The 23,634-nt window shown below is 43.5% G+C and overlaps 1 protein-coding gene across 9 annotated transcripts; it reads right to left on the bottom strand.

The window, feature by feature from the left end:
* Positions 1–66: 66 nt before the first annotated feature.
* mybpc2b (myosin binding protein Cb) lies at positions 67–21,753 on the bottom strand. 9 transcript variants are annotated; one of them, XM_056429567.1, is made up of 32 exons: positions 21,625–21,753; positions 16,452–16,469; positions 16,008–16,025; positions 15,073–15,093; positions 14,351–14,371; positions 11,437–11,460; positions 9,537–9,605; positions 9,236–9,384; positions 8,701–8,818; positions 8,561–8,609; positions 8,292–8,351; positions 8,002–8,165; positions 7,740–7,872; positions 6,366–6,490; positions 6,121–6,226; positions 5,566–5,735; positions 5,120–5,285; positions 4,899–5,005; positions 4,772–4,801; positions 4,536–4,678; positions 3,687–3,846; positions 3,437–3,541; positions 3,161–3,349; positions 2,913–3,047; positions 2,543–2,710; positions 2,344–2,432; positions 1,562–1,757; positions 1,318–1,457; positions 1,073–1,232; positions 757–893; positions 424–610; positions 67–193 (listed from the first exon to the last, which is right to left on the bottom strand). In XM_056429567.1, the coding sequence occupies exons 1-32, from the start codon at positions 21,644–21,646 to the stop codon at positions 168–170; spliced, it is 3,405 nt and encodes a 1,134-aa protein (XP_056285542.1). In that variant the 5' UTR covers positions 21,647–21,753; the 3' UTR covers positions 67–167. The 9 variants fall into 9 exon arrangements, with proteins under 9 accessions (XP_056285542.1, XP_056285543.1, XP_056285544.1 ...); XM_056429568.1 differs by lacking the exon at positions 16,008–16,025; XM_056429569.1 differs by lacking the exon at positions 14,351–14,371.
* Positions 21,754–23,634: the final 1,881 nt, after the last annotated feature.

Here is a 23,634-nt window from a genome sequence, read left to right on the forward strand (position 1 = left end):
CCTCTATGAATAATGTGTGTATGAGTAACACAATATACATAAAAAGTTAAACACATTCAAAATATAGTTATTTATACCAAGCATCACTACCTTTTATTAGATTAAGCCTTCACAGTGTGTACGCATTCACTGTCGTATGGTTTCACATTCTTTGCTGTTCGGTTTTCTCACTTCTTGTCTGGGTCTGTGGCCACTGTGGGAGGACAGAGGAGGAGAGATAGATTTCATAGGAATAATTTTGTTTTCATATCCACATTTAGACGATTCAATCCTGTCGCGGCGGTCATAACACAGTTATCACATGATCAGAACTAACCACGGACCAATCGTTTCCATTCCACCCATCTTGGACTCACATCACCAATGCCCCCTCCCCCTCCCCTCATCCCGCCCATCTGCCTCCAGCCTCTCGTCCCCTCTCACCTCGGATGTCCAGCTTGCACTCCACTTCGTCCGTGCCCAGCTCGTTGACCGCCATGCAGGAGTATTTGCCTCCGTCGAAGGTGCCCGGCTTGCGAATGTTGAGGGTCAGCACTCCCTGGTTGTTCCGCATCAAGAACTTGGGATCCTGACCGATGATCATCTTGTTCTTCATCCAGACAATCTTAGGCTGAGACGCGAGAAAGACACATTAGTAAATAATCAGGTGCAACGCATCCAATTCTGAGAAAGAAGATTTTCATTTCATGAGAACCGGCACGGTCGGCCTCCTGCTGTGACTCGCACTCCTCAGGCTCTTTCCACATGCGCGTTTACCTTGGGGTAGCCTTTCACGGAGCAGCTGATGGTGGTGCTGTAACCGGCCACGATGGATCTGTCAATCAGAGGCTGGGTAAACTTGGGCACACAGCTCGTGTCTTTCTCCTTGAAGGGGCTTCGTTTGTGGGCCAGGTCTACGGAGCAGCAGGAAAACACGGTCAAGCCCCATAAGTCAGAGCAGAGATGTGACACGTTTGGCTTTGACATCTCCAATAATGGCATAAAAGGCAATCCACAACAAATGCATACTGTACTGTACACACACACACACACACACACACACACACACACACACACACACACGTGCACACACCCGTCTTGGCGATGACCGCCGTGTTCTTGCTCGGGCCGGCCTCATCGCTCAGGCCGCAGAGGTTTTCGCTGTAGACGCGGAACATGAACTCGTTGCCAATGATCAGATCGGACGCCGTGCAGTTTGTGCGTCTGTTGTGCTCGTACACGGTGAACCACTCCTGAAGCGGGAGGAACACGTGGAACGCCGACTGTTAGTGTCGATCGACTGCGAGTCTGAAACGCTACCGCCGCTTCCTCCCTCACCTTCGTCTTCATGTCCGCCTTCTGGATGGTGTATCCAATGATCTCACAGTTGCCGTCGTCCTTGGGGGCTTCCCACTCCAGAGCCGCGTTGAAGCCCCAGACGTCCGTCACCTTCATCTTCGTAGGAGGTCCGGGTTTATCTGAATGGAATAACGTGTCAGATGTTCTCGCTGAAACGCAGACGCTGGCAAAGATAAAGTAGAAGCGGACCTCCCCGGTTGTAAAATAAAGCTGACAACCGTACCCACTATTCTGATGACGAGGCTGGCCCGGTCCTCCATGTTCTCGATCTTCAGCACCAGCTCGTACGTCCCGGAGTGCTCTCGCTCTGCCTCGCGGATGAAGAGGATGGTGTCCACGTTTGTGCTGCGGACGTTGACCATCTTGGGGTCAATGGGTTCACCGTCTTTGAACCAGGTAGCGACCGGACGTGGCTTACCCTGTGAGACGGAAAAGTAAGAGGAAGAGGATTTCCTCATAATTATCTGTATTTTTTTGGATGTAATGTTTACACTTCCAAAATGATGAGACCAAATAACAAAATAATCTTTGTTTTTAAGAGCTGGATGATACCTTGATGAATATACATTAATATGTTAGCTGACACAATACGACACAGAAACAACCACTGTGTATGCTATAAGCCACTGTTTTAAAGGAAAATTAGAAAATTGTTTTTTCTCACTAAAGTAAGCTGGGTCGTAAAATAGACTCTCCTAGAAGAAATAATATTGTTAAAAACATTTTCTCATGACATTTTGCATTGAACTCCTATACCACGAATGGTGGGAATTAAAAAAGAATATAAAAGATGATGCAGCTGAACCAGCGACGTCATTTCTTCAATGGAGCCACAAAAGGCTTTATTAATCATTTCTGATCTGCATCAAACCTGTAAACAGTCTCCCGTCAAAGACATAACGCCTATATTTGCTTAAGTATATTCCACTCATATGTATAGTTTATTTTAGTACGCTGTAACACAGCTTCAGATACAACATACGAAAGATGAAGTTGGTTTCTAACCTGGAAGGGGATGGTCAGGTTGATCTTTTCTCCAACTTTCCTGACGTACTTTGTCCTCAGCTCGCGAGGGATGCGGATCTTCGGATACTCTGTAGCGTGAAGAGACATCGGAGAGTGAAGGACTCGCCTATGTGAACCGTAGTGAGCTCGCTGTGCTCTCTGACTCCAACCTGTCCACGGCGTATTGTGACCGACTCACCCATGATCTCGCGGATGGTGACGGGCTGCGACAGCACAGCTGGAGGACTGTGTCCGGCGATGTTTACGGCCTTCACCCTGAAGTTGATCTTCTCTCCCACGGGGAGGCCACGCACCACAAATCCCTGCTTTTCACAAAGCTCCTGGTTTGCCACCTCCCACTCAGTGCCTGAAACGAAAGAGAATTACATGCAGTACATCTCAGTAATGAGGGGTTGAATCGTGTTGCTTTTGAGGGTTTTTGTCCTCTTATTGGACATAAATCCGGTTAAAAAAAATACATTCAGCTCTCAAATCCATATCTATAAGTTATATTGTGATTCAAGAGTGTTGAATTGTATTTTTGTATACAGAACTGCTGGTTTCATCACCTCCTTCTTTGCAGTATTCAATAATATAGCCATCCAGGCCTCCAGCTCCAATCTTCTCGGGGGCTTGCCACTTCAGGGTGCACGTGCTGTCGGTCACATCGTGCACGTTCAGGCGTATCGGCTCGCTAGTCGGGGCTGAGGGCGACGGGACGAGAGAAAACCAGAGAATCACAAAGGAGTTGACGAAGGGTGAGGGCTGCGCAGAGGGAGGACGCCGAGACTCCGGGAGGACGGCTGCCATGACGTACCGATCGGCATGAAGGGCTTGGAGCTGAGACTTGGCTGAGACATGCCGATGCTGTTGATGGCAAACACCCTCATCTCATACATGACGCCTTCAATCATCCTCTTGGCCTCATATGTCGACGCTTCATAGACATCAAAGTTGAGCTTCGTCCATCTGGAGGAGCCCTTCTTCTTCCTCTCCATGAGATAACCTGACGGGAGAAAAATCTCAATCAGAATTTAAGACGCCCAGAAACCCGATTAAATATGAAGAGGTTAGAACAAGACGGATCCTTTACCTTTGAGTGGTACGCCGCCATCAAACGCAGGAGGATCCCAAATGATGCTGGCACAGTCCTCTCCCACCGATGTGCATCTCAGGTTCTCAGGGGGGTCGGGCACATCTACAACAAGAGGGCACTTAGTTTGAACGCACATCAGAAAGGTTTAAAATGCTGAGCAAATATTTAAAAAGTGTTGGATGTGTAAACCACGTGGCGGCACTTCAGTTCCCACCGGCGGACTTTATTCCAGAATATCTTGACTTACCCACGATCTTCACAAACAGCATGGCCTTGTCCTCTCCGGCCACGTTGTTGACACAGATGGTGTAGTTGCCCTCATCCTCCCTCTCTGCCCCCTCGATGACGAAGCAGCTCAGGTCTTTCCTGGCCTCCACCCTTATGCGCCCTTCGGTGGCTGTGATTGGCTAACAAAAGGGAAAGTGCAGCGTTTAAGCGCCCTGGGTGCGTTTGCACTCGACATTCAAATCGACGCAGTAAATCTGATGCGTTAAAGATGCAATACGCATTTCATCTTGAGGAAGCAACTTTCTGGGTCAAGCGGAGCTAAACTAAACGGGAGGGATTAAGAGAGACATTTTAATTTCACAAAATGTCGGTCGCTTGTCACTAAAATGCACATATTACGGTTATCTTTAGTCCGGGTTGTGCAAAGACGCTCTGGGGCTGGAGGTGTGACAATTAAATGAAGGTCAGAAGCAGGGTTCAAGCTAAAAGCCGAGCGGAGCCGCACACTGGCTTCAGAGAGGCTGCAGGGCAAATAACAAAAGGAAAAGGGCATCCATGAGACCGGCTGACCGGAGGGCGCCACTTCCACTGACCAGGGGTCGCCGAAGCATTGTAGTGAATATAAAACATGAGGTTATCACACTAAGACACAGGCAAATCCTGTTTCCAAAAAAAGGCACTTTGGCACTCTGACCGCATACACCAGGGTCTCTTTTGCCCCCCAGCATCTCTCTTTCTTGGTGAGGTAGCATTTAAACTAAAGCTGAGGAGATAAAGTCTGATAATAAAACAGGCCACGCTGCACCAGCAGGTTCGTCCGACCTTCCAACATCATGCCAAGGTCGTGAAATGGTAAGTGACCCTTTACTTGGTCTCCTTTGGTCCACACGACGGTGGGTGCTGGCTCTCCTGTGATCTCCACATCCAGGCGGAGCTTGTTGCCTGCCACCACGATGATGGTGTTTTGTGAGACCATATTCCCGCTGGTGTCCAGGTGGATCTTTGGAGGATCTGGTTAATGTACAACGCACAAAGAAAGAGTGAATTTGGGATATGACGATTTTATATATCTGTGAGGTGATGTAATGCAAGGCTCCATCCTACCTTGTCTTGGCACGTAGTCGACCTTAATTTCTGTTTTGAGGAGAGAGAAAAAGAAGTTGACAGTATTATGTAGGCCGCTGATGATTAATAAATCCACGATACGACCTTTGGGATATTTTTTTCTCACCCAAGAAGTTGAGCTTGGCAGATATGGACAGAGCGTATCCATCAGGAATAAATGTGTAGTCTCCAGCATCCTCTGGTTTCACATTTTCAATAAGCAGACGATGGAACCTGAAACACGCAACGCAGAAAGAAAGACGTGGAGGCAAAACTATTCAAGATGTGTTCAGTCCTGAGACACATATCCTCCAAAAGACATTTTAACATATTAATTTGTCCTCATACCTTCCGATGTGAGTCATTTTGATGCGTTCGGTTGGCAGGACCTCCACGCCGTCTTTGAACCACTTTCCTGTGACCTTATCGTCGGACACCTCGCACTTGAACAGAGCCTGGTCTGTTGCCCTGACGGTCAGATCTGCAATGTCCTGCAACACCTGCAGTTGTTTTTCTGAATCAGACATTGGAAACCAGTTCAGCTACGGGGGAGAGGGGGAATAAGGTTCACGATTGCAACATCTTGACACCCGCTGCCATGAGTTGTTAGTCGGTTGGTAAAGCGAGGCTTGAAGCCCTCGGGCCGGCACTTACATCCAGCTGCATCCTCAGCTCTGGATTTACATGGCAGAAAACCCAGACTAAATATAGCAAATCTACATAAAATAAAGTCTGTTTTAAAAACACTTCACACAGTAAAAGACACATTTGAATATAAGATCTTCTCGTGGTACCTTCCACCTCCAGCTCTCCTTTGGTATGACCCCCGTTTGTCCAAGCATGGTACATTCCAATGTATTCCAGCGTGGCCTCCTGGATGATGAGCGTGTGCTTCTTTCCATCCTTCTTGAAGCGATACTTGGTGGAGTCTTTGTCTTTGACGAGCTCGATATCCTCAAAGAACCTGGAAAATAATGGAAAATAATGGAAAATGAATAGAAAAATGTTAAACACGTCACTGCTAAATATTCATAGTAACATTCATCGTGTGATTCATAGTGTGATGTGAAATTACGCTATGATGTTGACACCGTTCAGTCACTGCTAAAATATGCTTAGGAAACTATGAATTTCCATATTTTTTGTATTCATCTATTGTAAAACTGTGTTGACTCAGTCTGTGTTTAATAAAGATAAGACAATGATACACCTTGTACATGTGTTATGGTTCATACAGGCCATACAGTACCGGTGATGCCTTCCTCATAATCTAGAACTGAGTGTAACAGAGATATTCGTCCGCCCGAAACTCGATTGAGCCATCACTGCTAAAGTACAGAAATACTGACCACATGACGTGGGCGCCCTCCTCCGACACCTCGACCTCAAACTCCACTCTCTCTCCAACAACCACATGATAGTCATCCATCAGCTTGGTGATGGTCACAGGGGGCTCTGGGAAGAGCGGAGAGGGGCGTCATGAGCCATGCATTCAGCAGAAACTCAATGCAGTCGACACAAGGTGCACAACCTCACATGAATGATGTCATATGTGTAGCGTTGATGAACTGTAAAAAAGAAAAAGATGCTGCACCTTTGATGAAGATCTCTGTGAAACACTTTTCCTCTCCGACCACGCACTCATACGCAGCGTCGTCAGCCAGGGACGTCTTGTTGATGGTGAGTGTTCGGACATTCCCGTTGGTCTCCATGATGTACCTTAAAAAAGGAAAAATAGATTACAAGTATTCCTTTATCAAGCAAGTGATATGTTTTTGACAAAAGATGTTTAAATAATCATATAAAGAAAAGAAAAATTCGGTCTTATTTGAAATGTTGGCCTAATTTAAGGTGGTGTTGCATTTAAAAAAAAAAAGATGGACAGAACCATTTCATATGGCCAAACGGGGGATGTGGGCGGGGCACCAAATGACTGTATTACCTCTCCATAATACAGGAAATATACAAACAGGCATAGTCACCGGCAGCTTCTATAGGGTCCTATCGCTTATCTATTACAGGGAATAACAGGTATGTTTATTGTTTTAACCTGAATTAATTTAACAATTCAAGAAAACAGTTGGTCTTTAAATAAAGTGATCGCTGCTCGAGTCCTTCCACTTCTTCTAAACCTTTCCCGAGTGCAATTGATGTCATGTTTGGGAACTCAACCGCCTATTATTGATAAGTGCTTGTGTAACAAAAGGCAACCTATTGCCTCCAACCTAGTGTCTTTTTTTATGTATGTGCTAGAAAGAAGTCCTCATAGATATGCACTTTAAAGCTGGCCCCCGGCATCAGGGTCGGAGTGTCGGAGCGCAGGCAGCGATGCCACGTTCACGTTTCCCCTGGAGCCAGAGAGTTTTCCACACCCAGACGTTGAAATGCAGAAAGGAGTTCTTCTTCTCCCCGGGGGGCGTCTCTGCATCGGGTTGCATAAGGCATCCGATGTCTCGTCAGTGATACTTGCTTAAAGGGCCAGTGTGTAGGATTTAGCGGTATCTTTTGGCAGAAATGGAATCTAATAGTCACATTCTCATTCGTGTAAGATCACCTAAAACTAATTATTGTTGTGATTTTGTTAGCTTAGAATATCCACATGTGCGTCGTCTAATGGAGACCCCCCATGTTGCACCGCCATGTTTCTTCTTGCACCGCCGTCGACAGGCCTGGAGATGCTTGATGCCACTAAATCCGTCACACTGGTCCTTTCACCCTCTGGAGGGCCACAAATAAAACATGTTGACGGCAGCATCGTGAACATGACTTCGTGGCACAGCTAATTATAAACACCGCCAATCAAGCCCATCGATGCATGATTGAATGAAATGGAGCCCAAATTAAGCAAACGGCATGTCGCTGAGCGGGGTGAAAAAAGACACTCAAGGCTAATGATAACTGTGTGTGTGTGTGTGTGTGTGTGTGTGTGTGTAGAGGTGTGTGCGTGCTCATGCTTTTAAGAATGTACTTGGCTGAGGGTTTGATCTCCTGGCCATTCTTCAACCATTTGACCGTCACGTTGGGATCGACCACCTCACATCTCAGGACGATCTTCTTGCCCTTTTCCACTGAGTAGCAATTCTCCAGCCTCTTCAGGAAAGCTGGGGTTGTGGAGCGACAGCAAAACATTCAGGATTAGCGACTCATCCGTCGGTGAAAACCTCCCGCGGGTTACTTCCTGCGTCCAGCTTCACGGTGCCCTTCCTCCTCTGGGGTTGAATCTGACTTACCCTCGCAATGCTTGGGCTCGACGACCTTCATCTTCTTCAGGCGTTTTAGCATGCCCCTCAGGTCAGTGATGCCATACTCAAAGGCAATTTTCTCATACTCGCTCGGATGGGCGTTCTTAAGCAATTCCCACACGTCGATCACCGGCTCCTCTTTCACCTTCCTCCTGTTAGCCGAGACGAAGGGACAGGTATGCAATTGATACTGGAGAAGAACACATCTTTTGTTTCCCCTCAAGGACACAATCATATTGTGTGCTCGCTATATGTGCACACAATGCAAAGCTTCTCACTTCTTTGCGGTTTTCAGCAGAGCACTGAAATCCAGATCTCCGTCGTCCTCTCCAGCATCCCTGTGTGCACGGAAACAGACATCCAGTGGAATCAAGACAAGGCCTGCTGTCTGACGTGGCACATTTACTTTACTGTGCTGTCATCTACCACCTATGCTGAACCACACACACACACACACACTACTAATAGTCTATGTATGCTTTTTCCATGTTGTGCATTCACATATTCCACTGGGACTGGCTGAAATGTAAACACATGGTGTCCTTACGATCTCTTGAAGGCAGAGAAGATATCTGCCTGCGCCTCCTGCTGTGAAGCTGTAAGAAGAGAAGTTGCAGATCGTCTCGATCAGACGGAAACATCAGCGCGTTTGGAATCTGTGGCGGGCCGGAGTCCGTTTCCACTCACCCTCCACGGAGATCTCAAAGCTGGAGCTGTCACACTTGTCTTTCACCGTGACTTCACACCTGTAGACCCCGGCATGTCCGACTTTCGCCTTGATGATCTTCATTTCATAAGTATAGATCTGGGGGGGAGTGGCGGTATTGCTTAATTCAGGGTTCTTACACATTTTGCCGATGGGTTTCCAGGACTTTCCCATGACTTTAAACCAAATGTCCATGACCAAACTGAAATCTCGGTATAAACATGAACGATTTTGAACATGTTGCGTATTGAGAGCGTAGGCCGGCTTATATTTTGAGTCTTTCTTTAAAAAACATATTCATTAATTTAAACTCGGCGTAAATGAACATGTGATTATAACACATTACCCTAACTTTTCCAAAACTTTTATGATTTACGTTTTTTTCATGACTTTTCCAGGCCTGGAAATGACCATTATAAAATTCCATGACTTTTCCAGGTTTTCCATGACCGTACGAACCCTGTTAATTACTGCTTTCCGGTCTTAGTCGTCTCAGATTCTCCGTCCAACACACACCTTAGTATTCCTGTCGTAGGTTTCTTTAAACTGCATATGTTTTCCAGCCTTGCTGCCGAGGTCCATCCACTTTCCCTTCAGCCATTTCATGGTGGGTTTTCTCGTCAGGTTGGTGGAATCCACCTTGGCTATGATAGTGAGATCCGATCCTGCCGTTTACAAAAAAAAACTTAAATCATATGACATTATGTAAGCGGCACACTCCGTATGGATCGCTGCTGTTTCCTGATCCCTCTGATCCCAGACCCGAAGGAGGAGGCCTGTTCATTACATGCCGGATTCATCCATTCGCGTTTCTTACCTACAACAACATCGAGATTTTCTTTCGGCTTCTCGACGAAGAGCCCGGTGAGCTCAGTCGACATGTTCTCTGAAAAAGAGGAGAAAGATATTAGTTAACTTACCCTGGGGGGAAAAAGCCCTTCAGTGTTATTGGCAATGTCCTCAGTGTGCATCGAACCAAAATGCAAATGTACATTTTTGGGACATTTCTACGAACAATTCTGAAAAAAGTCTGACTCACAAGACTCACACACAGTATATATGACACACAATACACACTAAATATATAAGCAACAGTATTTGGCTAAAAGACGGATGGAGAAGTATGACAAGTAAACCGTTTCTGAAAAAATAAATCTACATATTGAGGTAAAAAGCAACATTTACTTGCTTGTTATGTTCAGTGTTTTACTGTTATGTCATTTATCCGCCTGATATTTTGTATTGTTTCTGTTTTTACCACGTTAAGTGCATTTGAGCACTTTTTTTTATATGCTCTACAAATACGTATTATTATTGTTATTCACTAATATTCACAATCTAGCATTTAATTAAATCTGTGTCTAATATTTCAAACCCTGTTGTATCATTGCAGATTTAGGCTTCTTCCATTCCATTATCCAAACTGCTCTTCCCATTTAGGGTTGAGAGGTTGCTGGAGCCAATCCCAGCTCCATTGGGTGAAGGCGGGGTTCCCCATAGACAGGTCGCCAGTTTATCACAGAGCACACAACACACTCACACCTATACGGGCAATTTAGAGTCCACAATTAACCTGAGCCGCATGTCTTTGGACTGTGGGAGGAAGCCGGAGAACCCGGAGGGAACCCACGCTGCCACGGGGAGAACGTGCACAGCCCTCACAGAGGGAGCGCCTGATCGGGGATCACACCTGGGCCCTCCTGCTGCGAGGGGACAGCGCTGCAGCCATGCCCCCCGAGCAGCCCGTCGGCTGATCATTGGCTGTCAGTGCTGCTTATCACCAATAGAACCACTTCCTGCAGGTTTGCACTTGACTTTAAGGAGGATTAGCCATGTTCTGACGTCTCTTAACCAATGACATTAGAAATATGCAAAGTAAATGTTCTGGGGGGGCTATTGTTTTGTACTTTGACATAAAAATAAAAAGCAAATTATTTTATATCGTGTTACTTTTTTTTTGCCTCTGTAAAGCGTCTTTAAGTACCTAGAAAAGCCTTTTATAAAATGAAATAAAAGTGTTATTACTTTGCTGTATTGTATGGACACTGCCCAATACCATCCCTATAGCAGATTAAAGTGTACTTTTTAATATTTTGTAACTTGCTCCAAACAACAAATCACAAGATGACATGCTCTCCTGTTTGTCCATTGGACGTACGATGCTTCAGAACACAAAGTCCCGACCAGTAAAACACTTCAGGTCCACAGTTTACAGCGCACACAAGGTCACGGTCACGGTCAGGGCGTGTTTCATGTATTCAGGCCAGCAACAGAGCCAGTGGCACGTACTTGCTCTAGCAGAGTATCAGAACTAATTAGAGGGTCCAGAATGCAATAATTGGACTCCAACTGTGCTAAATATAAAACGTCTAGCAAGATCAAGTGCACCTGTTGGGCTCCATGCGTCAGCACTCACCACCCACATCAAAGATTTAGCATTCAGGTTGCAAAACAGTAAACAATGCATACCCCATTAACATGGGCATCTAGCTGAAGTCATACAATACAGTGCAGGTCTGTGTGGAGTTTAGACACGTAAACATCCCTCTGTTCATTCTGTGCTCTCACAAATCCAATCAGTTGATATTTTCATTTGCATTGATATATGACGGATACATGAGAACACATAGGATGCATACAACTGCATTTCATAACATCACATGTGCATGCAGTGCATGTGGTCCCCTTCCCGCACTGTGCCTCCAGCTCCGCCTTACCCTCCTCTGCAGGGTTTGCTTTTGCTAGGAAAAACAAACACCCCTGTTTAACATATGCAAGTATAACAATTTGCAGTTATACTGTGTCATACGTCTGTGTACACTCTGGAGTTAAGTGAACAGCAATTACAGAAAGATCATTCTGTAGAATTATTACATTAATATCACCACACAGTGAAACACAAAACAAGAAAACAAAAACAAGATTGTGAATGTTATCAATCAAAACAATAAAGTAATCAAATTAGTTGATTACTGCACTTTTAATCACCAATTGTGTGACACATTGAAACAACCATGATTACTTCTTTTGGACTGATATTGCAAGGCTGCTTGTCACCGAGCCGGCGATTACTTTACCCGCACAGAACCGGAGCCCCGGGCCGGCGAAGAGACCACTGAAGTGTGAAGACATTTTTCTTTACAGGGCGTCGACGTGTGATGAATTTAATACTGTGGTTCAAGGTCGGATTTTCCTCTAGAAATACCCAAAGACCAGTATAGTTCTGAGGAAACTGTACATTTATGCTCGAATAACATTATAAATATATTTCCAATACTGGTGCAAGAAGTGCCTCGAAACAAGTGATGGCAAGCTGCCTCCCCCCCCCCCCCCACACACACACACACATACGTTATATCCCTTATCATACCATGGCTTACCATAGCATGCTATGATAAGAGGCAATTTCCCCTCTGGACTCCATCCATGTGATATGAAGTAGATATATCCTCACGCTGTGTTTACAGGATACTTTTTCAATCTATCCCAAGAGTAACTGGATATGATCTCATTAAACGAAGGTAAATGGCAGGTTAGTCTTTGTATGAGCCGACTCCCGAAACTCAAATTGGATATGGATGTCCTGGCATCCAGCCTGGGCTGAGTTCTGACCAAATAATAGTCCTCGGGTTTCCCTGTGAACGTTCCTCAGCTGCTGTCTTTGGATTAGGTCTCGGGGGCGTGCTGCTAGCCACGCTATCGACTCGCTCTAGTGTTGAATTAAATTTCCCCACCATGTAAAATTAGCACTTTGCGAAGCCTCGAGAGAAACAGCTGTGCTCCGACTGCGGGAGGCGCATGGGGGGCGATGGAGACAACCACGAGGTGTTTGCACGGCGCGGCGAAACTTCTTTGTTCCACGCTCCAGTTTTCCTCTAATCATGCGCCGCTCGTCTTTTCTTTCCACTTTAAATGTGTCGCCGCTTATGCTGAGGATCGTGTCTGGTACGCCTGCAGAGCCGTCTACCTGTCTCCCCTCTGGGCAACCAATGCATCTCGATCTGTAGCCCACTGCAGGAGGAGCCTGCGGAGGCCCAACATGCAGCGAAGGACATTCATGAAAGGCAAACATTGAGATCTCGTAAATGCTAGGACGAGATGCCGCTTCCCGGAAGCATCACAGGACTCATTCCACACAGACTTCATGGTCGTGTCCTCCATAGCAGTAACCAAACAGCGCTTGGTGACCTCTCCCTGGCTGCTTGACCTCTTCCTTGCTCATCAGGTCATATTTTAGGGTGAGTTTCAGTTCACCCACCCAAATATAGCAATAGACACAAACCAGCCACGCCACCTTTGGTCTTTGCCTCTACAGAGCTGAGGAATGCTACATATCTCTCCTCAGCATTTGATAATATGCACCGCACAGAAGATTATGGACTTGTGTGCCAGTGGGGGGAAAGGTTATCAGTCGGTGATTCCCCTCAGGCTCACCAGGTACAGGACATTTCACATACAATTTGAAGGGCACCAGAAGGAAGCGGCCGCCTTCAGCTCCCCGGCGTCTCGGCACATCTCTAACCTTTCTCCATCCTGTCCGCCTCTTATCAGTCCAGACGAACTCCAGATTGGGAGCCGTGGCCTTGAAAGACCCGCGGCAGGGAAGGACGACTTTGTACCATGAATAAAAAGCTCTTGAATATCAAGAACATTTTTAGATGGCTGACTTCTGAATCACGCTGCATCGCTGTGATTTACAACCATGTTTTATTCTTTGGCCATCAGATAGAAGATAAAACCTGACCTCTGATGTTCCCACAGTGCGGTATGGCGGCATCTATGTACCGGCTAAGATCCCTTGGATGACCTCACTGTTTGAGCTCTCCTTGCCATTTCACTGTTCAACATAATGTTCATAAAAGTGTCAGATCAGATGGCACTCGGTATGTTTGCAGCAACAGCTGCCATTGTTCCACGAGAGACACTCCAAATAAACCACAGCTGTGTTTCCATTCTCATTGTTCAGATTGCCAGAGGGACAGAGGCAAAAGAGAGCTGGTGTCATGGGAGGGGTAGCACTCTTCAGGATTGCGAAAAATGACATAATCGGCATCATCCGGTCAGTGGGATGGAGCAGCGGTGACTGAGAGCAGAGGAACGTCACGCTGCTTTGTTCCTCCCTTACACAGAGGAGCGTATGGGGAGTTGTGGGTGTGGCTTATTCTGCAGAGCAAAGCTCTCAGGGTGGGTTTTTTAGCCATGATTTTTATGGGATCTGTAAGATACGAGTGGGAAGCAAGCATACTTATATTAGGATGTAGCTAGCGGCTTTGTGACACACCACTGCAGAGACAACTGCAGTCAGTCAGCAATTAAAATAAAAATGTTAAGTTGTCTACAGAGCAAAGTAAGCACTTAAATATAACTATGGGAACCACATTGAATTCATTTTGTTGTTGTAAAATGACGTTTTAACCGTTTTTTAATGTCGTCATTTCAGTCCAAATTGAAGTAATCAAAAGTATTTCAAATAATAAGCGGTCCATTTAATCTTTCATATATTATGTGACATCTTGACGAACACATAATACCACAGTTATACATAAACGTAAAACACTCAAAGCATACTTTTGGAAGGGCAAAAGTAAATAATCAACAGACATGTGACTATGAGCGCCGTTCTGTCCTTACCATCGTCACCATCTGAATATGCTGCAGACAGGGAAGCAAACTCAACTGAAAAAAGCAGCTAGGAAGCAGAATGCTTGTTGCACAGGACAAACGATTGCAACGGAGACCAATAAACAAAAAACAGAAGCACCATGCACCATCACATTTAATACAGAGTTGACTTGTTGACACGTGTAGAGCTACTTACTACATGCAATCATAAATATATCAGTTGATGAATATAACACAGAAATATCTACAATTACAATAAAAACACCCAGAAACCAGAAAATACAATTAGGTTTTTATACTGTACCTGGAAATAGAACAATATATATGTCAAACCAAACCAGGATTAAGTTCACACATAGCATATACTATAAAGTATATGCACATATCAGTCCAGTGATGACAAAAAACACCAGGCATTCAACATTACTTCAATGTTATCCTGTTATTTGGCAGCATATCAGTCATTGACGAGCATATTTATAATGTTCTCAATTTATTCAAAGTTTGTATATGAAGTCATGTATTTGTTGGGTGTTAAAAAACACAACAAACAGGATGCAGGTCACCGGAGTCAAACAGGAAACAGCTTTGACATTAAAATGTTCAGTCATGCAGATATCGTGTTGTCACACTGACTGGCGCATGTATGCACTTCTACGTGAATACATGTGATGGATTATTGAGACGGACATATCGAACCGGGACATTCAAAGCACAGGATTTATTCTTACCTCCATCTGGTAGGAGTGGCTCTAAAGAGAATGAATGACTGTCGTTATTCACTTCATCTCCTCATAATTGAGGGTGCTGAGGCAACACTTAATAGAACAAGTGTATTATTCCCTGACACTGAGAGGTGGCTACCATCTTTATTTTCCTGCAGTTCAGCTGGGCAAATAAAAATCATGGTTAAGCGGTTGGCAACGGGAGGGTCTCCGGTTAAACTTCACGAGAACATGTAAGCAGACCACAGATACTGCGTGTGATGCCCGCAGTGGAGTGGAACCCAAAGGGCATCGTGGGAGTTAACAGATGTTGAGAATGCATTAAGTTGTTCCGTTAGTTCAGTTTGTATTAACATCCATACAGATGGTCTATCGTGTCTGCCTCATACATGTAGATACTTCAGTCCAACATGCAGAACAACTCAAAAAATCAACAAGATGATTCCACTCACAAAACACCAAACGGGAAACAAGAACATGAATTCCCATTAGGCAGGTCGTCAACACAATATACCAACACGTACAGACACACTGTACGCTACCTACATGTGCACAACGCACTTTGACCATTTCTGACATTAGATTGTCACAATAAACTGAGGAAATTAAACCTGTTGCTCCACCGTGGAGATGTAGAGATGTAGAGTGACGCATGCTGTCGGCTCACTGAGAAACACAAACACGCTGCATGGAAGCAGCAGACTAACGGCTTCATGTTGTCTGTGATGTGTGGTCGACTTACAGGGCGAATCGTGATTGTAATTTACTTATTATCTAAAGCTACGCTATTATTATTCAGGTAATTACCCTGACTGATGAGCTCAAATGCACAACACTCAAACCCACTGCATGTCACATGAGAACATGTGAATGCTCTGAATCACTCAAAATCCCCCCCCAAAAAAGGGGGAGAAAGTAAAAAGCAAATCATTATCCCTCACCCTCTTCCGCTGACTCCTCTGGGGATACAATTAACGGATTTTTGTTAGACATAAAATTAAAAGAAATACAGTGGTAGCCACTTTGGTAAACATATATTAATACACCCCGACAGCTGAGCAAATGGACGGCATCGGTGTGTCACATAAAATCCAGATTGGTATCACATGACCCAGTCCGTCCTGTTCCGTCATCTGAGTAACCGGATCATTTCAGTGCAACACATTCCGAGTGAAAATGCCTGAAGGTAAACATATAATATATAAACATTATGCTGGCATACAGAAAGTTAAATCCAAAGTTTGTGCGGATTACACTCCCTCGGAGTCAGAGCGTTTGCTCGACACGGGCAGTTGACATGATATGCGAGCAAAAAGTGAAAATGTGAGCGCCATAATCAAGTCACGAAAGGTCAGCAGGCTGATGTTGAGGAGCAGCTGACTTACCCGGACCCTCCGGTTTCTCTGAGGAGGAGAAACAGAGTAAGGAGATGATTAGAAACTGTATTTATAATAATAATAATAATACAACATTTATTTATCTAGCACCTTTAAAAACAATGTTTACAAAGTGCTCTACAGAGAGTCAAGGCAAAACAAATGGAATAGTAAGAAAACATAGAATTGTTTTTAATAATAATAATATATATATATAATATTTAAAAAAAAATTAAAAAAATAATAATATATATATATATATATAAATTTAAATAAAAAATAAAAAAACAGACAAACTAAATTTGGGGAACCAAAGTTCAGCATAAAAGGACGAGATCACTTAAAAGCTGTTCTTGAAAAATGATTTTTAAGAAGTGATTTAAAAGAAGTTACTGATTCTGCGAGCCTTATCGTAATCCCCTTTATACACTTATTAACAACGTATACATCCTTTTTATATTAAATCATTTTGAGTGGTCATGGATCTGGATCCATATAATTACAAATCGGTTTACGACATCCAACTGGATGTTTGTCTGAAAATGATGGCGTGATATACAACGGTTGTTCCAGGAATGTTTAGTTATCTGAAGCTGCTCGTTTTGGTCCGTAAATCTAAAATAGGCCTTTTACCAACCAGGTAAAACACGTGAAGTTTCTATTAAGCCGCTTCACAACAGATATCTATGGCCCAATTGGAGCTATAGAGGATGAGTGGGTGGGATAGTTGAGGCCCAAATCTGGCAAAAGTAAATTCTGAACTGAAATAGATGCATATAATATACCCAACTGCTCAGGTGTCTGCCTGGGGGCCACCGCCATGCGGCTAAAGGCCAGACGCGGTGTCTTGTGACCTCCCTGATGCCGTGCCACATTCTTTCAACTTGAACAGTTTCCTTGAATAGTCCAACCACTTGACCTTGCTGGCTTAACCGGTCACTTAAGGTTTGTCTTCAATTACATGAATTTACAATGTATTCACTTGGCTGTTAGCTAAAGTTAGACGAGTTCTTTTTACTATTCCGTCTCTCTATTCCGTCCTAATCCACAGCACATATGTTGTATTCTCTCTCACAGAGCAGTGTGTGTGCAGCACCTCGTGGAAACAGCTGACATCTTAATAGAACTGTTTAATGCCACACATTGGTGTAGGACTGTGTAGCCCACATGGCGTCTTACAGAACAGGAGTCTCCGAACAATAAGGAACAAAACAGTTTCCGCCTGTTGCTTTTCGTGTTAATTAACTGGAAGACTTCGGTATGAATACTTCACACTTCCTGCGAGACGTTTTCACAGCTACATTGAGTGTAAATCTGAATTAATATCTGCTAAGTCAATCTACTTGGGCGTGAATCTTGATCATCTCCAACAAGTTTTTGATCCGCATCGGTGTTCTTTGGGGTCAATTTGACCCAGGCTGTTATTCACTGTGTAAAACATATAAGAAATATCAACTTTTTCATTTATTTAAAGGGCTATTTAGGTATCAACAAACACACATAAAGTACCTCAAACTTAAACTTGGGAAACAATATTCATTAAAATAATTTACTGGAGGTTTTAATTGCTGTGGTCAAAAAGGGTAAAAGATGTTATACATCTGAAGGTAACGGAGGGTTAAATGTCCCCTCAGAGACAGGCCATGGTTTCATATATATATATATACATTATCAAAGTAGTAAAAGGTGTTGTAGATTTGTTTTAGGTATGCTTGTTTTTGTTGTTACCTTCGCATTGAAAATGCGGAAGGTTATGTTTTGATCGCCGTGTATTTATTTATTTATTTATTTGTATGCGTGTTACTCGCATAACTCAAAAAGTATTAAACCAAATCGCATAAACTTTGGTGGGATGATTGGTTATTATCCGGGGACCATTTGATTAGATTTTGGGATCAATCGGGTCAAAGATCAAGGTCAAGGTCATGAAAAGGTCAAAATCTTCTTTTTACCATAGCGCGGTCAATTTGTATCCAATTAGCATGCAACTAATGCCAACATGTTCATAATTCAATGCCCAATCTTGTGATATGCGAAGGTATGCGCTCTACCGAGTGCCCATTCTAGTTTATTTGTGGGATACTTCTTTCCGTATTTTGTTCACACAAGGTCTCCGTGAAATGATCTGCTCTACCTATTTGTCTGAAGTTATGTTCCTGTTTATTTCTGGAAGCATAATGATGTGTGCGTCTGTTTTATACGGTTGCTCTATCCTAAATATAACCTGGAGTTCAGCTGAGGTACTGCGGGTCTTCCCCTCACTGTGTTGACCTCTCTGTGTTCACCACTGACAGCTTGATTTACCAAGTGTGCGACGACCCAGACATAAAGCAGGAGGGTCAGTCTGACCGGGCCACGCCTTTAAGGACGTCCGGGTGGTTTTAGACAGCAGGATAACAAGTTTATGAAGATATTTCGGTAGCACATCATTCAATAGCTTTTATCTGCCATAACAAACTGTTTGTAGTGTGTGTGTTTATGGCCTTTACAGTGTGCTACACAGGAACATTACAGTGGGTTTGAACAAACACATGTTCCCACGGATATCTGGTCTGCATTCTCCAAATTCTAAAGATGATTTGCAACCTGCTCTGGAACTTTTTTGTATGTAAAACTGAGATTATGATTAGAGCACAATGAAATCATTTTAAAGATAATACAAACTTGTACTTGAGTGGATATATAAATAACTCAAAAGAACAATATCAGACAAAAAATATGAAGAGTCATCATTGATATAACATCAATAGGAACTTTTTTTCGTGATGGGTTCTTCAGTTTGTATATTGGCGTTATAGTTTATTATCTGAGAGGCTTCATTCTTCCATCATTTCATGTCAGGGTTGGGACATGAATGATAAACTTCTCACAGCTCGTCTGGTTCAACTTGCCCTCATTACGTTTTTTCAGGCGAAAGGAATTGTGAACATGAATCATAACTATAGGTTGCAACCACTAGACCAGAAGACGGTCATGTGCTTGATGGAGTCCGTTGGAACAACAGCACATTGAAGGCATCGCAGGCCTGATGACCATGAGGGAACTTTCTGATAGATTCCTCACATGGAATGACTTATCTAACGTGGGATTGCAACCAAATCGAATACACTCGGGTGCGAAACTCTATAATCTAAGGAGGAATGGGAAAAAGAAAACGTGAAAAAGATCATGGGTGAGTATTTTTAGCTGTCAGCTGAGGGTGGGAAAACAGCTCAACTCGTACCGCGAGTAAATACAGACGAAACAAATGGCGAGAGACTCTAAGTTCAGGGTGAAGATGTCTCATGGGAGTGTAAGACACATATAGTTGTGGAGCCGTTTGAATCACAGTGTCTAGTTATCTGACCCCCAGTTGGAATGAAAGAGAGGTGCTGACCAGCCGAAAGGAAAGTGGGATCGACATTACAGGGATTAACTCTGAGGCTGTATATGGTAAATAAAAGCAGTGCCCGGTTATGTCTGTCGGTTAAAAATAAAAAAGGGCCTGACTTAGATCTACAAAACCATCAGCTCGGGGACGGATACAGCAAAAAATTAAATTAAATGCATAGTATAATTTGCGAGTAAGGAGCAAAGCTGGCAAAGAAAGTCCATCAAAGCCCATTTACTACTCCAGCGTGGGCGGAGGAGACGTTAAACTGAAGAGGTTTGGGCTCAACTTCTTCTCCGAGACTCCGCTGTGACTTTCACTCGCCTGTCTGTCAGTGATTTAGAGCCACAGGGTCAACGTGGAGGATGGAGGCTCCACGAGGACACACACAGGCGGCCAAATCAGTTTCATGGAGGAAAGAATATTTAAAAATAAATTTTAAGCAACAAGATAAATATATATATATATATATATATATATATATATTTAAAATGTATATATTTTTTTAACAAGGCTTATATCATCTGACACACTAAAGACAGATAACCCAGTGAGGGTGAGGATGAGGATGAACGGTGAGGATGAAGAGTGAGGATAAAGGGTGAGGATGAAGATGAAGGGTGTGTGTGTCAGCTGCAGATCAGAAATAGTTTTTTTAACTATAAATGTATGTGTATATATATATATACACATACATTTATATATATATATATAATTTATTATTATAGAACTTGAATATGCAAAATCATGTTAAGTCAAACTTTAACTTTGTCTTGTTTGCTTTTTGCAATATAATAAACAATTTTGAAAAGCACACTTCTATGAGGATACAGGTTTTAAGGGTAATGTAATAATTAACGTGTTTATTAGCCCACTAATGTTGGCTTTTGTTAAAAAGCATAACAAACTGTGAATATTGTGTTCAAAATGTTATCGTGTTAACTTCTGTAAAGTACAGTAAACAGCACGCATATCACTGCCGGCAGGTATACGTAGCGCGTACCTGCTGTCCTTGCTGTAGTGACTGTTTGTGGAAGCTTTTCAGCATGAGGTAATGTCATTAACATACCGATGATGTCATATCAGCTGGTTGTGCTAATTTATGACCTTTAAAATATTCTCCGTGGACGGATGACAAACAGGAGCCAAATCGCCAAATGTTTGTATTTATGAGACGCCCAATCCGTCTAGCCAGTCATTTAAATGTCACGTGAATCTTTAGCAGAGACGAACAGTCATTCGTATCATTTGTAGGTTATATTTTCAAGTATTTGGTCTGTTTTGGTTCATTGTCATTGTGATATCACAATTTTGGAACGTGTGAAACTGTCTGCTAAATTAAATTGAACACGTGGCATTAAGCGTTGAGGTCATCTGATATTTTGGGTTTGCTTCAGTTGGGCTGCAAAACTCTTCTGTGGGTCAGACGGGGTAACATTATTAAGACTGAATATTAAACACTATATTATTACAGCATAACAGCTCTTAGATACATCTACTCTCCACTTCAAAACTTAAGATACATATATTTACTTGCATCAGATCGTTTTATTCTTTTCATCACTTTACAAAAACATAATGAATAATTAATTGATGTTAGACTTAGACCAGAAAAAGAAACAAAAATTAACAAGAAATCTGACATTATATATAAGCCATCAATTTCTGCAACATCCTGAGATATATAAGTAATATGCAACTATATCTCCAAAACAACCAGGCAACCCAAATTCAAGCATCCACATCACCAATGTAACTTAAACCCCAAACTAATTAAAACAAATGATGTCTTCACAAAAAGTATCTGCATACCTGCAGGGACTGGCTCGGGCATGGTTATTCCTGTGTCTCCTCTTTGCTGCAGTGAGACTGAGAGCTTGTGCTGCTTATTCCTTTTATTTCTTCCCTCTCTCTCTTTCTGTTATTCAAATCTCCTCTGGCACTCAAAGTCACCCACACCCTCCAGTGAGCGAGGAGGGCTGGAGAGGCTGACGACACCCCTAAGGAGTTGAAAAGGAGAAGCACTCAGAGAGAGAGAGAGAGAGAGAGAGAGAGAGAGCATGATATGGTGAGGTCAAAGGTCAGGGATGTCTATATGTACAGACTGTAAAGCACTCTGAGACACATTTCTAATTTGTGAAAATGGGCTCAACAAATAAACTGAATTGGTCACAACTCCCTCCAGCGCTCAGACAAAGCGAGGCATCAACCAATCACATGTCTTCGTTTCACCGTGTTCTGTTGCGAGGTCAGAGTTCACATCCCTGCAAACAAAGCACATGCATGTGTTGGAGAAAAACATGAATTTGAATAAAACTATAACAAAAGACTCCATTACAAGTAAAAGTCCTGCACTCACATTCTTACTTCCAGACAAAGTACAAAGTACATAAGTGTAATCAGCTAGATGAACTTTAAGTATTGACAGGAATATGTGGCTGAATTAAGTACGTGATTGTTGTAAGCATCACTAAAACTAATAACACTTTGGTTGTTATTGATTCAGTAATTCAGATGTAGAATGTTATAGTTTTTTGGTAGTTTAATCTATAAGAAGCTCACACCATCTTTAGTATGCAATGTGTTTGTAAGCAACTAACCTCAGCTATAGATGCATCAGAGTAACAAATATTATTGAAACTTTTTTTTAAAATACAAATTGTACATCAGTGCATCTCTTGAGTAAATGAAGGCCTAGATAGAAGGCCTACTTCCAACCATTTCTGTTTGATTTCCCAAATGCCGCCTAACGCTCCCAGGTCCTATTTGAGGCCGACTGGGCCGGCGGCCACAGGCGGGAACAGTGTTCTTTCCTAATGTCGCGCTATGCAGAAGCGCCCGCCTCATTCCCCGTGGCATCTCGTGGTGAATATTCAAGTCTTCGCCACATCTTCATTACCATTCGTCATCTCCTTCTTCATCGGTCAAGAAATGTGCATGCGTCAGCAGCCGCAGTGGAGACACTGCTGGTGTCAACGTGTCGGTCTACAGCAGGGGTGTCAAACTCATTTTCACCGAGGGCCACATCGGCCTCATGGCGGCCCTCAAAGGGCCGGTTGTCACTAACACGGTATAATTCTAACTACTCCAGAACATATTGTTAAATAACTGTCTTTGCATTTGTTTCTTGTTTATTTAGGTGTACTTGTATGAATGTATAACTATATATGCAAATGTATTTAAGATTATAAAATAAATCTATTTAATTTCATTATACTTATTTTAACCTACATTACTTTATCAAAGATCAAACAAACATTATTACATTAACTTTGTTAAAAGCTTTTTCACAGTTGAGACAGGTGGTTCTCCACTGGTCTGGGTAGTGGTTCTCTACTGGTCTGGGCAGTGGTTCTCCACTGGTCTGGGCAGTGGTTCTCCACTGGTCTGGGTAGTGGTTCTCTACTGGTCTGGGCAGTGGTTCTCCACTGGTCTAGGCAGTGGTTCTCCACTGGTCTGGGCAGTGGTTCTCTACTGGTCTGGGGCTGTGGTTCTCTACTGGTCTGGGCAGTGGTTCTCCACTGGTCTGGGCAGTGGTTCTCTACTGGTCTGGGGCTGTGGTTCTCTACTGGTCTGGGGCTGTGGTTCTCTACTGGTCTGGGCTGTGGTTCTCTACTGGTCTGGGCAGTGGTTCTCCACTGGTCTGGGTAGTGGTTCTCCACTGGTCTGGGCAGTGGTTCTCTACTGGTCTGGGCAGTGGTTCTCCACTGGTCTGGGTAGTGGTTCTCCACTGGTCTGGGCAGTGGTTCTCTACTGGTCTGGGCAGTGGTTCTCCACTGGTCTGGGTAGTGGTTCTCCACTGGTCTAGGCAGTGGTTCTCCA

This window comes from Pseudoliparis swirei, chromosome 13, assembly GCF_029220125.1.
Source record: "Pseudoliparis swirei isolate HS2019 ecotype Mariana Trench chromosome 13, NWPU_hadal_v1, whole genome shotgun sequence".
Taxonomy (NCBI): Eukaryota; Metazoa; Chordata; class Actinopteri; order Perciformes; family Liparidae; genus Pseudoliparis; species Pseudoliparis swirei.